This window comes from Pongo pygmaeus, chromosome 1, assembly GCF_028885625.2.
Source record: "Pongo pygmaeus isolate AG05252 chromosome 1, NHGRI_mPonPyg2-v2.0_pri, whole genome shotgun sequence".
NCBI lineage: Eukaryota > Metazoa > Chordata > Mammalia > Primates > Hominidae > Pongo > Pongo pygmaeus.
Window position 1 is genome coordinate 165,633,112 of NC_072373.2, and position 15,853 is coordinate 165,648,964.

General features: G+C 40.5%; 1 protein-coding gene across 3 annotated transcripts in view; it reads right to left on the minus strand.

The window, feature by feature from the left end:
• CACHD1 (cache domain containing 1) overlaps positions 1-15,853 on the minus strand; it is a 224,032-nt gene that overhangs the window by 40,049 nt on the left and 168,130 nt on the right. For all 3 annotated transcript variants that reach the window (XM_054447274.2, XM_063654596.1, XM_063654599.1), the window contains exons 8-10: positions 10,893-11,042; positions 4,841-5,074; positions 568-717 (exon numbers count right to left, since the gene is read on the minus strand). In XM_054447274.2, the coding sequence (XP_054303249.1) occupies positions 568-717; positions 4,841-5,074; positions 10,893-11,042 (534 nt within the window). The remainder of the gene's footprint in view (positions 1-567; positions 718-4,840; positions 5,075-10,892; positions 11,043-15,853) is intronic.

A 15,853-nucleotide genomic window follows, 5' to 3' on the forward strand; every position in this document is an offset into this window, starting at 1 on the left:
CTGGGTCAAATGGTAGTTCTGGTTTCATCTGTTTGAGGAATCATCACACTGCTTTCCACAATGGCTGACCTAATTTACATTCCCACTAAGAGTGTTCAAGTGTCCCCTTTTCTCTGCAACCTTGCCAGCATCTGCTATTTTTTGACTTTTTAATAATAGGCATTCTGACAGGTGTAGGATGGCATCTCATTGTGGTTCAAATTTGCATTTCTCTAATGATCAGGGATACTGCGATTGTTTTCATAGGCTTGTTGGCTGCGTTATTTCTTCTTTAGAAAAGTTATCTCTTCATGTCAAAGGATGACATTCTATGTGTCATTCAATCCTCCAGTCTAATTTCCTGATGTTACAAATAACTGTTCCCTACCCCTCAAAGAACATAGAAACACATGTGTAATTTGGAGATCCACTCTGCCATCTTTACGGTGTTCTGCTACAAATGAGCAATCTTAGTCACAATGCTCTTCTTTACACTATCATTTTCCTATCTTGTTTGCAGAATATCTATACCTTATTTTCTTTAGGTTTCTAAAAAAGTATTCTTAGGATGAACATTTAGCAGATTACCTTTGTCATCTATGAGAAAAGTATAGGAAGCCAAAGAGTCTTGGTAATACGTCACGTCTTCAAGAATGTAAGCCAGATTCACGTCCACACCTACAATTCCCAGAAGTAGGTTTCCAAAATAACAGGGTTTACTCACAGTCATTATCAAACCTATGGGTTAAAAACAAAATAAATCTAAAGACTAGCAGAGAGGGAATTGGACAAAGACTGGAACTGTGCTCCGGTGAATCATGAAGGCTTCTATCAGCTGTCTCAATTTTGTTTGGAAGAAAAGTTTCCCATGTGGTGCAGTAATCAAGCATTGCCTTTGCAGACAGCCTAATAAATGAGCTACAGTGGGAGGGAAAGAGCGTCCTTTGGCAGCTCAGATAGCGCAGTTAATTTAAATGGAGGCAATTTCTATGTTTTCCACTACTTTTTCACCTAAAAAGATAAGACCTTCCAGATCAGTGCAAAACATCAGCAACACTAAATACATTTTTCTATTTTGTGAAGTAGGTAGATTCAGCTGAACTTGAAAGATCAATGGACAATGAATCTAAAAACTGTACTTAATAGTCCAGCTGTACCCCTTTTGTATTGTACAGGTGACATTGGATATACTTCTGTGAGCCTTGGTTCACACATCTGTTTATTTTTTTAATTTTAATATTTTGAGATGAGGTCTCACTCTGTCACCAGGTTGGAATGCAGTGGTGTGATCATAGCTCATGGTGGCCTCAACTACCTGGGCTCAAGTGATCCTCCCTCCTCAGTCTCTCAAGTAGCTGGGACTATGGGGATGAGCCACTATGCCTGGCTCACACACCTGTTTAAAGGACACAGCATTAACTGCTTTACTGATTTCTAGGAAATGTTAGATCAAAAGAGACTATGGAAAAAGGAATGCTTAAAAGGTATTATTACTATACCCCATTAATGCATCCTTTAAAAAAAGGTGAAAACAAGGGGAAAAAATTTAGAAAGGCACAGTATCTGAACATACAGAACTTCAAGTAGCTGAAGGAGAAATTAAGTTTCCAAAGGAATGTATTTCCAGTCATTTGGGCCAGGAGTTCCTAAATTTTTATGTAAGGGGTCAGACAGGAAATATTGCAGGCTTTGTGGGCTACACAGTCTCTAGTGCAGAATTTTTGTTGTTGTTGTTGTTTTTTTTTAAATAACCTTTTCAAAATATAAAGACTGTATTTAGGTAACAGGCCATTAAAACAACAACAACAACAACAACAATAGGATAATTAGGGAAAGAGCAAAGCACACAGGAGGAAAATGTAGAAAGAGAGGTGGGTCAATGCATGGCCCTGAGATCGAGACACCTGGTTTCTCCTCCTGGCTTCTCTGCTGGGTTTGGTAAGTTGTGCCACGTCTTGGAATGAGACTCTCCGTGCATCAGATTGGGCGTGAGATTAAATGATCTTTACTATCCCCAACAATTTCACAATCCTATGACTTTAGTCTAAAGAAAACTCTAAACAAAAAGATGGATTGTTTATCTTTATCTTGATTTTGTTTTTTCCTGCGCTTGATGTCTATCAGCCTATCAGAAAGCCATTCTTCTAGAAACACCCAGGAAAGGGATTTAAAACTCCTGAAGGCTTCTACAAAGAATGAGCTTCTACATAGAGAGTTGCATATGATGTCCACTTGAGGTATTATCGAGTTGCTATGGTTGCATAGGCCAACTAAATGCATCACTTGATAGGAAGAAGTGGACACATCACTGAAAAAGCTTCTGAAAACTCATGCAACGGGTCTCTATTTTGGTTTCAAAAGCATTTTTTTAGCAGTTCACATTTAGAATGCTATCTGTTTTAAAATGTTTAAAAATAACAGATATTTAAGAAGGTTTTAGAAATGCATTTTGGAGAAGGTTTTTCCCAGGTCTCCCAGGATAAATAGGTTGTAAGCGGCAGGAGCAGGCTGTGAGGACCAGCATGGAGACAGAGGTCACAATCTGCCCACCACAGTCCCCTGAGCTTTAGTCTAGGATTAAAGCCATTTTCATAGATCAGTAAAGTACAACAGAAATACTCTGTGACTGAGAGGCCTGCTCACTTCAAATTTCTATTCTCCTCTGGACAGGTTGAGAACAAAGTCTTAAAAAAGAAACACAATCTTACTTTTCAATTATCAACTGGGACAGAAGACTCTTGATCCCATTATGGCAAATAAAGTATGCTAAGCTCCTGTTATACTGACAAAATCCTCAATCACTCTCTGTACTTTAACCTAAAGCACATAGATTTACTTTTTAAAAAGAAATATGTTCAGTAACTGATATTTTAATCTGTGTAGGTTTTGAATTAGAGCCACATAAACATGGGTTTCCCCAGAATCAAGCCTCATGTCATGGAGTCAGAGGATGTGTCACTCAATAATTCTAGGGACCGAAAACACAAAGATGAAAAGACAGACACACTCTAGAAGAGGAATTCAATAGATCTGCAAACCAATCACTGAAATCCACTGCACAGGATTCATAACACAGGCCCCAAGGAGCAAAATTTGGATGGTATCAGGCAACAGGTGGCCAAAGTTCTACATGTGATTTGGTTTAAAGCATTCAGGGTAGCTCTCTGGATTTAGGAGGGAGTTCCACTCTACCTGATACCACTATCAGTAATAGAATTCAGCTATATAATCTGAGTTTGTGAAAAACTGGATCTCTACATCATCCTTTGTCCCTTTCACACAGTACAAACAGGAATTACTGATTTGTCTTTCTCTTATCGACTTACAAGCTTACTGAGGGTAGGAGGTGAGCCTCACTCATCACTGCCTGGCACAATGCTTGGCTGGCACTCAGTAATATAAGCTACATGCATAAAAGGTAACTTGCATTCAGGACTTCATATTTTCACTAAAAAGGGAAATAACCTTATCTAAAAGTGGGAGTTTCTATTCTATATACATCTGTAGTCCCTGACAGTAATAGGAGTGATTAAAAAAAGCGAGGCTGGGCATGGTGGCCCACACCTGCACTTTAGGAGGCAAAGGTGGGAGGACTGCTTGAGGCCAGGAGGTTGAGGCTGCAGTGAACTATGATCACACCACTGCACTCCGGCCTGGGTGAGACAGGCCCTGTCTCTTTAAAAATAAAAATTGAGATATAATGGCAGTTGGCTTATTTCTTCCTTATAGAAAGAGAATGTCTACCTAGTTTCTAGAAAATACCTTCTCTATAGGCTTGTTACTTTTTACACATGAGTTTTAAAAAAAAATCCATATTTGTAAGAGTTCCTAGCTAACAAATCATAAATATAGTATCTCAAATGGCAATGGTGTCTGTCTGGCTAATAATTACCTACTTCTTCAATTTTCTTCTCTGTCAAGGAAGGAGAAAGGGGAGGATATAGAGAAAAGGATAAGTAAGAACATGGAGGAGGAAAAGAAAAAGATTGTGCTTTTACTGAAAATATACTGTTAGGCATTGTTCTAGATGTTTTATTATTATTGCATTTAATCTTCACAACTGCCTTGAGGGAAATGTTGTATTTTCTGTTATATTTTCCAGATTCTATTTTATAGGTCAGGAAATTGAATCCTGTGAAGGTTCAGTACTTTACTCAACATCCTGTTATGGGTAACTTAGGCATCAGGATGATGGTGATGCTGATGTTAGTAATAATAACAATGATAACAACAAAGGTAAAACACATTTAATAAATGAAATAAAAACAGTAATTATAACTGAATGGTATGCCGGTCATGTGTTATCATATATTTTATAATATCTAGGTAATCCTAGATTTAACTAGATAATGACAGGTCATATATGTTATCTAGTTAATTCTAATAATCTGAAAGATTTACTATCCCATTTTACAGGTGACCAAATGGAGAATTAATACCATTAAATAACTTACCAAGGACAACACCTCAAGTGGAAGAGTGGAATTTGAAAGTCCATCTGAGGCCAGGCCCGTGTTTGTGCGATGATGCCACATTGCCTTGTCTCTGAGGCTGAATCCTCAGCACTTCTGAGCTTCATTTCCCATGTGCCATGATACAAAGCTACCCTTTAGTTCTAATTCACAAGCTTGTGGATACTCGAGAATCCTCACAAAGCCTCCCCAGAGGATACATCCATTATGTGTACTGTGGCCAGGGTAATAAGGAAGAACCTGGGCTGGGGATTTCTGCTGTACAATACAGAGATATAGGACAGGTGGCAGGGGTGCTAAGAAACCCTATGATCCTGAGAAAGAGGTGCCCATTTCTATCCACCCAATTCTTTTCCCCTTCCTTTAACAGGACGTTTATCCAAACTCACCATCTCCCATCTCATCAGAGAAGGGGAGGCTGAAGACGGCTTCATCAATCATCCGGTTGGGAAGGTTTGTGTAGAACCTGCCCACTGTGGTCTCCAGGTTGCTCAACTGGTTCAGCACCATCATGCTGCCCTTAATCACAGGCAAGGCCGTCCGGTCTGGCACACCGTACTTCCCTGAATTCTGTTCAGCTAGATCCCTCAGAAAAGCCAGCTCTTTCAAACCAGTCACCCCATCTAAAATGGAAAGCCGAGAGAAGACCACAGAAAGCAAAATGGTTTATATCCATTCAACCTCTTGCCATTTAGATCAAATACGGGCATGGATGAGGTCTTGTAATACCAAAGGGGTTTTTGCAGAGACTGCATGGACTCTGGACACAAATACCAGCTCCTGCTGAGGAAACAAAGCCTGAGGCATGTTTCCTCAGTCAAGAGGGGAAAGGGACTCTTCACAGGGCAATAATGAAAAACAAATGCGCAAATAAAGGAGTCCCATTCAGTAAGAATGTGTTCTCCCCCAAAAGTTAATTATAAAATGAAAATTCATTTTCTGCATTTAATATTTAAAAGCAAAAGTAATAATTAACACGTCTGCATTTAATTTAATGTAGTAGATGAAACTGTAAGAGTTTTAAAGAATAGAGGTTGATCCTTTCATTCCTTACTTCTTCACCTATAAAACCACTTGCCAAAGTCTAGCTGCCATGCAACTAAATGAAAGAATTATGGATTGCATTTGCTGATGCCTCCAAACCCTGTTTCTTTAAGTTCATTTTAATTATAAACACATTTGTGCTTGATATTGTTAGGATAATACTGAATTTGATTTACTTAATACAAATTTTTTACATTTAGAGGGTTTTGAAAACTTTGTACAAAATTTAGGCACAATGGGATGTATTATTCTACAACATCTGTAATTTATAGCACAAAAATAAATTTAATACATTTTTTTTTTTAGTTTGCTATTGTTGGAACATAGTCAAAAGGATTAGAAAATGATTGCATATGGTCACTGTTGTAAACGAATTCAAAATGATTTCAGTCACTACTGAGATTCTACCACTGCCTTTTTAAAAGGTTTTGTCTCATGTTCTTGCAGATTTCAATACCAAACCATGAACTACTCAGTCATTAAAAAGAATCTGAAGCTTTCATGGTTCATCTACCACATATGTCTTTAGCATTTCTACATAGAGAGTGTACATACTTCTAGCACTGGAAGTCCACTTCTAAAATCATGGCAGAATAAAATAAACATTAATTTCTTTCCCCCACCCCCCACCTTTTTTTTGAGACAGTTTCCCTCGGTCACCCAGGCTGGAATGCAGTGGCGCAATCTTGGCTCACTGCAACCTCTGCCTCCTGGGTTCAAGCGATTCTCATGCCTCAGCCTCCCGGGTAGCTGGGATTACAGGCATACACCACCATGCCTGGCTATTTTTTTTGTATTTTTGGTAAAGACGGGGTTTCACCATGTTGGCCAGGCTGGCCTCGAACTCCTGGCCTCAAGTGATCTTCCCACCTCGTCTCCCAAACTTCTGGGATTACAGGTGTCAGCCACCATGTCTGGCAAATCATTTCTTTCTTAAAACACATTATATTTAAATAAACTTGACTTTTGCTCCACTCATGCAATGCTAAAGGAAAGGAAAAAATACCTGGGCCAAATTAAGTCAGAATCAGATTACTGTTCCCTTTGCATGGCACAGAGCTGAGGTGGCGGGGGAGGGGTACGCTCCAGAGTAAAAGTTAACACCAAAGACATGATTGGTACCTGACCTTATATCCTTGAGAAGCTCACAGAAGTAAAACAATAAAAGAAGAAAACTCGAGCAATAACTAAATTTCCCTTCTTTGTCATGTATTGCTTGAGTCTCTCAAAATGTAAAAGAAAAGTGACAAACAACAATATCTACTAGGCAAAGAAGAGTAGCGTGGGATGGAAGGTTATGGAGGATTGAGTATGAGGTGTTACTCCATCATGAGATGTTATGCAGGGATGGCAGGAAGGTCAGTAGGGTGGCTGATTGGTAAGTACACTGGGTTGCCTAGTATCAACATGGTCATGCTAAAAACTACATTTCCCAGGATCCTCTTTTCTTGTATGCTACCAGGTTAAAGGTGCAAAAAGTGAGGGCTGTATTGTGAGATTTGGGGGACAAAGTAAGAAGTGGTGAGAGACAGACACTGAGGGGCCAGAATGCCCCAGTTTGTCCTACTCTTCTCTGTGTTCAGCTCCTTTTCCCAGCTGCTGACCTGCTCACTGATAGCAACCCCAGGCATGTTCCAGATGCTTCACTGAGCATGCACAGGGGCTGGCAGCCACAAAAAGCCAACAACCTTCCATGGACTTCTACACCAGGTCTCCTAAGTGATCTTCCATGTTCCTAGCTTCTAGACTTCCCAGACTTCCCAGCAGGCCCCAACCTGGTTACTAAACTTTCTGAGATGTCAACTCCCCATCTTGGGTCTTTCATTTTTTTTTCTCCTACAATTTCTCCCAGTTTCTCCCACAATTGTGTGCATTCTAATTCTGACAATAAACTCTTTTTTAAATTTAATTTTTATGGGTACATAGCGGGTGTATATATTTATGGTGTACATGCGATGTTTTGATACAGTTGTGCAATGTGTAATAATCACAGCAGAGTAATCAAGGTATGAATCACCCCAATCATTTATCATTTCTTTGTACTATTAGGAACATCAAACTTCCACTGTATTGGTTATTTTAAAATATATAATAAATTACCATTGACTATAGTCACCCTGTTATATTATCAAATACTAGATCTTATTCCTTCTATCTAACTATATTTTTGTTAGATAGCATGTAACCATTACCAATGATTACCCATTAACCATTCCCAATCCTCCCAACTTCTCTGGTACCCTTCCCAGTCTCTTATCTCCCATAGTTCAAGTGTTTTATTTATTTTATTTTTTGAGACAGAGTATCACTCTATTGCCCAGGCTGGAGTGCAGTGGTGCCATCTTGGCTCACTGCAACCTCTGCCTCCCAGGTTCAAGCGATTCTTATGTCTCAGCCTCCTGATCAGCTAGGAATACAGGCATGGGTCACCACACTTGCCAATTTCTGTATTTTAGTAGAGATGGGGTTTCACCACGTTGGTCAGGCTGGTCTTGAACTCCTGACCTCAGGTGATCCGCCTGCCTCGGCATCCCAAAGTGCTGGGATTACAGGCGTGAGCCACTGAGCCTGGTCCAAGTGTTTTAATTTTTAGCTGACAACAAATTCTTTATTCCAGTTCTCTTAATCAATCTGTTTCACTATTAGTAAGGTTAATTGTGTCTACTCTAGTGAATCACACTTAGAAATAGCATTCTGAGAAAGAGAGAAAACTGGCAGTGAGGATGTCTGTCTGGCTAGATTAAAGGAAGAAAGAGAAGAGTAAAGGATGCTGAGATGGAAGTAACTAGAGATTCTAAAGTACGGAATTACTGTAACAGAAAGTGTGTAAGAGACTCTGGATGAAGAATTTAGGACCAGTGAAGGAATGGGTGACAGCAAGGAAGTAAGGAAGTATCTGCCCAGGCAGATCTTCAAATCTAATGGAAGAGAAGTGATCCCTTCCTTTTGGGCCTCCTTACTCCTCTACTATTGAATTTCATTCATCTTCCATGTCCACCTATCTTCCTCACTGGGTCATAAGCATCTTGCAGACAGGAACTTCGTATAATACAGCTCTGAAACCTCAGTACCCTGTGTTGTACGTGGTAGGTGGTCAGTAAATTTTATTTTCCTCCCTTCCTCCTTTTCTCCCACCCTTCCTACCTCTCATGAATGAAAGAATCCAACACAAAGGAGAAAACAGCAAAAGGTGGTCAGAGATGACACTGACGGGCACGTGCCCAGGCATCCTCACCCACCTCAGCTGCTTTCAGTCCTGTGCTAAGCGCTCAGAATGCAAAGAAAACTAAGACATAGTTCATGCCTGAGAAGTTCACATTCTTGTGGAAAGTGGAGGGAGAAGAGAGAGAGGACAGTATGTGAGCACCTTACTATAGTGTAATGGGAGACATGCTTATCAGAATTAGGCACAAAGTGCCAGGGGACAAAGAGGACTGGACAGAGATCTGGCCCTGGATGGCAGAGCTCCACTTCTGAGCTATGCTGTCTGAGACAGGAAACCATATAAGCTTTCATAAACTCCTTACGCTGGCTTTGAGGACCCGTTCTTTTGGAGTCTTGCTCTGTCGCCCAGGCTGGAGTGCAGTGGCGCAATCTCGGCTCACTGCAAGCTCCGCCTCCCGGGATCACGCCATTCTTCTGCCTCAGCTTCCCGAGTAGCTGGGACTACAGGCGCCTGCCACCATGCCTGGCTAATTTTTTTGTATTTTTAGCAGAGATGGGGTTTCACCGTGTTAGCCAGGATGGTCTTGATCTCCTGACCTCGTGATCTGCCCGCCTTGGCCTCCCAAAGTGCTGGGATTACAGGCATGAGTCACCGAGCTCGGCCTTTGAGGACCCGTTCTTTACCAGGTACTACGTTAAGAACTTTAAACACAATCATATATTGCTTATTTATTATTACAACAACCCTATGCAGTAGATTTTACTATTTTTCATTTCACAGCTAAAACTGCAAGTCTAAAGAGATTAAGTAACTTGCCATAAGCCAAACGACTAGCAAATGTGGATAGCAGCTAAGGACCACTAGACATCAGAGCCTGTGTTCTCTCAAGTGTGGTCTAGAAAACATTTGGAAGAGAATCACCCTGGCCAAAATGTAGATTCCTGAACCCCTCCTAAGAGGATCTGAATAAGAATCTGAGAGCAATGCCTGGAAATCTGCATTTTAAAGCCATTCCCCAAGGAATCCTTAGCACATCAGAATATGAGGCCCACTGTCCCTAAACCACATGGTTTTGCATGGAAATTTCACAGTTGACAAGAGAAACAAAAGATAGTAGGTGGGAAAGACTGCTTGATCAAGACATGGCTTTTTTTTTTTTTTTTTTTTTTTTTTAGACAGTCTTGCTCTGTCACCAGGCTGGAGTGCAGTGGTGCAATCTTAGCTCACTGCAACCTCTGCCTCCTGGGTTCAAGCGATTCTCCTGCCTCAACCTTCTGAGTAGCTGGGACTACAGGCGCACACCACCACGCCCAGCTAATTTTTGTATTTTTAGTAGAGACGGGGTTTCACCATGTTGGCCAGGTCTTGATCTCTTGATCTCGTGATCAGCCCACCTCGACCTCACAAAGCGTTGGGATTACAGGCGTGAACCACTGTGTCTAGCCAAGACATGGCCTCTTAAACCCAAGACAAGATGGCCACTTCGAATACTGAGGACAATGGGCCTGAAGATGTCATGGGAGAAAAGCAATGTATTAACAGGCAGAGAGATACAATACGGCTAGAAAACTGTGCTGCACTCAGATTAGCGGACAGGTTGAATAGCAGAAGGGAAAAAATGGAGTAGTAGCTTGAATTTACCAATTTACTAAACGCTTTTACATTCTGTCATTCAACAGCAGCACAATCCATTTTAATAAGTGTTTACTGTACATTAAGGCTAATCCTCACAACAACACTGCAAGGTAGATAATGCTTATCTCCATTTTACGGCTAAGGAAGCTGAGGTGGAGAAAGTGGCAGAAGAGGCTTCAGGTGGTGATTCTGCACGAAAATGTGATATTCACAGATTGGGTTGTGCAGAAGAATCTAGGTCAGTGCTTTGGCTTCCTGCAGCTTAAACCAATGAGATAAGTTAAAACCTTAGATAATCCTAGAATATGAAGGAGAACTGAAAAAAAAGGTAGGGCAGGGGGACGCTGTATAAAATCCTCTGCAAGACCACATAAGTGAAGAGGTTTAGAAACAAGCAGTTCGCTGGAGAGACAGATGAAGAGAAAGGAACCTCCTTACATGCCCTAAATACCAACATCAGGTAGAGAAAGAGCTGCCTGGTTGCCTTTCCCTGTAGCCTTCATCCAAGCACACTGTTACGATTCTTCTTCTTTTTAAAGCAGCATGCACTTAGTGGGATCTTTGATCTGAAAGGAAAATCTTGAAACTCTACCTACCGTTCATGAGGGCATAGGTGAGAATCATTACGGAGTTGTTTAGAAAGCTATTTTCTTCATTGATGACTCGGAGAGTCGCTTTTTTATCTTCTTCCGAAGAGTCCTTTGATGTAATGCCAGCTGACAGGTAAATGATGACCATGTCTGTATCTAAACAAAAACACATCAGTTGAATGCTCTCTTTGGATTCTGGCTAAAGGAAGCAGTTCAGTTTCCTGTTCATGTCCTTGGACTTCCCCACCTCGAGGACCTGCCTAGCCCACGGTTCCTAGCCCCTCCCATTTGATGCTGTGGCTTTCATCCCCCTGCTTCTGCCTTTCTTCCATCCCACCCTTTCTGGACAATGAGGCCACATTTATGCAGCATCAGGTAAGGAGATGTTCCTAATATATTTACCAGATAGAAGGAGGTGATTTCCTTTAGGCACCCATGGTTATAGTAATTTAAGCCAATTCAAATGGAAATCTCTCCTGCCTTCTGAAACAGATGATGCACAACGCGACTTATCCTTTCCTCTGTGATGCAGGAACATCACCATGAATGCTCGTTTCTTGAGGACCAGGCTTTAAAATGATGACTCTTTCAGGGCTCTTCAGGCACATAATGTTATTTGCTCCTAGACTAAATATCTCTAGGTAATTTTCATTTAAAAATCTCATCAGTAGAGCAGTGAAACATGGACTTAGAAGCCAGATGCCTGTGTTCAAAGCCCAGCTCTGCTACTTACAAGCTGCGTCTGGGTAACTGAGGCAAATTTCTCAACCTCTCTACACCTAATTTTCTTTGTCTATAAAATGGGAGTAATGACAGGACTGACTTAGTAGTGTTGCTGTGAAGAATAATTGGTTATTTTACATAAAGACTATCAGCAAAAAGGTTATGAAAAAAAGAAGGTAAAAGAGAAAAAAAAGAAACTACAACACACACACAAAACGAAAACAAAAACCATGCCATTGGATTGAAGGAGCACCCCTGAGTTAGAAGTGAAATCATTTTCCAAATAGGGCTGTGAGGTAGAATAACTGAGAGTTAATTTTGGTCCAGTAGAACTTCCGTCAAGTGGGTTGACTAAAAAAAAAACAAAGGTGATGAATTTCCTGCAATTAGAGATAAATAAGCAGAGGCTAGATGACCACAATAAAAAGAGAGAAGTCAGAGAGCTGGACTTTTACATCCTCTTTCTAATCTGTAATTCTTTGATTTAACATATATATATATATATATATATGTTAAATACATATGTTGAGTGTGTGTGTGTGTATATATTTTAAGACTGAGTCTTGCTCTGTCACCCAGGCTGGAGTGCAGTAGTGTGATCTCAGCTTACTGCAACCTCCTCCTCCAGGGTTCAAGCGATTCTCATGCCTCAGATTACTGTAGTGGGACTACAGGCACGTGCCACTATGCCTGGCTAATTTTTTGTATTTTTAGTAGAGATGGGGTTTCACCATGTTGGCCAGGCTGGTCTTGAACTCCTGACCTCAAATGATCTGTCTGCCTTGGCCTCCCAAAGTGCTGGGATTACAGGCGTGAGTCACCACGCCTGGCCTCAATATATATTTTTAGGACATCCTACATATTTATCTTTTTACTGAGAAATATTTATATAATATGTTATACACTTATTTCTTCAGGTTTCTGTTATTGTGTTTTAGTTGAGGTTGCTCTAAAGTGACTGCCGCAGGCAACCTCAAACTTGGTCCCTTAGTGATTCCATGTCTTAACATTCATTCATCTCCTGGGGTAGTTGCCTCCCCCTTGAGTGTGGCTGGATTCAGTGAGTCACTTATAATGACTAGAATGCAGCAGAGGTGATGGGACATCAAGACCAAGACTAGGTTACAAAAAGACTGTGGCTTCTGCAAGGGGGCCTTTCTCACTCTGAAGAAAGCCAGCTGGCAGGCTGTAAGCAGTCTTATGGAGAGGCAAGGAACAGAGGCCCTTGGAACTGAGGATCCTGCCAGCAAAAGTGTGAGTGAGCTTGGAAGCAGCTATTTCTCGAGTAGAACTTTGAGATGACAGCAGCTCTGGGCAATAGGCTGACTGCTGTCTCAAGAAACTCGTTGGGCCAGAGGCACCCAGCTATGCTGTGTCCAGATTCCTGAAGTACAGAAACTATGAGACCATAAAGATGTATTAAGCCACAGAGTGTTGGAATAATTTGTTACACAGCAATAGTTAATGAATATAGCTACCCTTTAAAAAGTTATCCTAATGGTGAAGACACAAAGCTTGAATTTCCTTCAAATTATACATTTCCATTTTAGATTTAAGTATTCTTTATTATGCAGAATTTAACAGTTAACTTATAATGTATGAATGTCATAGATAACTGAACTGAGTTTAACAAAATTTGACTCTAAGAAATAAATGCATTCAAAGTTCTTTTATTTACTCCTAATACTTAATACCAATTTTGATACCTGATCATTCTCTAGTGAACATTAACTGCACATTTAAATTTCACTATTTAGTTATCAGAGATTAGGAAGTGAATGCCGAAGCAAAAAGAAAATCCACACTTTAGGAATATTCCTGTCTTAAATTAGATGTCAACAAACCAGGTGTCAATATTTTTTCAGTTGTATATACAGTTCAGTAAATTATTTTATAAGGACCCTAAACAGTTCATTTAAACTTCAGACCGAAAAATACAAAAACAAAAATGGCTTGAGTCCCTAGTTGGAGGGAACATAATATATATATATATATATAGATACAGCATGAGGAGGATCTATGGTATGACACAAACCATCTATCTCCTCATGGCAAAAATGCATGTGTGATAAATTCCTGGACACATCTAGGGTGACCTAAAAGAGAACCCTAGTCTCAAGTTTTCTCGCTTAGCCTTATGATTCTGCATAAAATACACTGTCATTTAGAGCTGTTTCTAGGGCAAAGGTCCATGTCTGGAAGGCCAGAAGGCTTGCAGCCCTTGAGCTGCTTTGGTAGCCAAGCACATTTTCTTTCCATTCCAACAAAAGACATACACTCTGTAAGTATCCTTGCTGGCTCTGCCCAACCCCTGACTCCATTCCCACCTTATCCTCAAGAAAAGTTGAGTTATTTTTCCATTTTTATCAGATCTTTCAAATTTAGTTTCATTTGTTTTTTTTTAATGCATTGGGATATTCCCTTTTTAGTCACCCACTTAGAGCAATTTTAGGGGTGAGTAATTACAGGGACTTGGGGTACAGCAGAGATGCAGCATGTAACTGGAAGAAAATGTAATAGCTCTCCATTTGGTGAGTCCCTCTATAAGCCACCAGGCATGTCTTGGGGTCAACATCAAAAGGGGAAGAGCAACTCAAATTTGGGCTTTGCCCATACCATTAGATCTCCACTCTTAACCATCTTTAACTGAGGTTCATTATGATCCTCAACTAATCAGCTCCAAAACAAATTCAGAACAGACAACTCCAAGATGTTAATGCTGTCAGTTAAAGATCTACCGTAAGACTGAAAAAAGGGTCAGAATTGGACAAAAGTTTTAGACCTTCTGGTTGATATAAGGCAAATTAGTGTCAACCAACAATGATTTATGACATGTAGCTTATTTTTATATGGCTACCAATGTGGGCATACACTTTACTTTAATGTAGAGTAACCCTTACAACAATCGTCAAGAGTAGGTCTTATTATTTGAATAACCTCACATGTGGCACCTAAAACAGTACCAGATATACAGTAGACATTAAATAATTGTCTGTAGAGTGAAGAGAAATAGTGATGTATAGAGTTTACACTAGAATAAACTTCTAGGAAGTGTATACAGACCCCTTGCTACACTGTTGCCTAGGCCTTGGCCATCTTTGGGCCTGAGGTCAACTTAGGACATCTAGGGCATCTGATCTAGTTTAGCTGGAGCTAGAAGTCTTATAGGAAAGTGAATATCATAATAATCACAGGAAATATGCATTGGATATTTATGATGGAATCCTGGATATTATCACCCCTCCATTTACAGATGAGGAATCCAGGTCTGGAGAAAATAAAACAATATAGACAAATTCACAAGGTTAGAAAAATTTCAGAGTAGAACACTGGTTGAAATCCATAACCTGCATAACTCCTGGGCTATATTGCCTGAGAGTAGCCTGGGACCGCTCCTTAACAAACTGGACAAAGCTCATTCCTGAAGTCTTTTCTTTATACAAACTAATCTAGGTTATTTTTTTCTCTAAACTGTCAGTAAAAGCTATAAACTAGAGGCCAGTGAGCTAAGCCTTAGAAACATCTTACTTGGCCTAAAAAGGGCTCCTCTGAGTACTTCGAAAACTGTGCCTTCAAAATTCGTCCAAGTCTCTAATGGTCAATCTTCTTGCCATGTTTTTGTTTGCCAACATTAAGAAAAACAAACACAGAAAAACCCAGGAGAAATGCCTCTCATCAAACCAGCCTCCTGCTCACGTGCAGTGCAGGAATGTCTGTGAGAAGAGATTTAATGAGGTCTCTATTCACAGTTTTAAAGCTGGGACAAATGTCAACATTTGAAAATCAAGGGATTTTACATGAAAATCCAGATTTCTGGCGTCTCTTGAAACAGAAGATCTGGCAGCAGTGGGCAGACATTCCTGCTCAATGGACTGAACAGAGGAGCAGCTGCCCTCTGGATGGTGCATGTGTCCGTGTGACCATGTTCTCCAACTCATCCTCATTACCTTCCCCCAGCTCACTTGACTCAAATGCGCTGCCTGGCCACTGTGGACATCTGAGTTTGCAACTGCTAGTCTAATATTTCTCTCCATTATTTGAAAAGCATAATAATCAAAACTAGACTTTAAAGATGGTTTGATGACAGAAGAATTCAGTAGAAAGGACACTTCTAGTGAGGAATGCTGACAGGTGGCTGGCGTTGACAAACAGGCCAATCTGCCTTGAGTACTTGAGTTCAGCCTTGTTAACTGACCTTACTGAACCAAGGGCAACTTTACACTCAGCCACCCCATAATATTGGC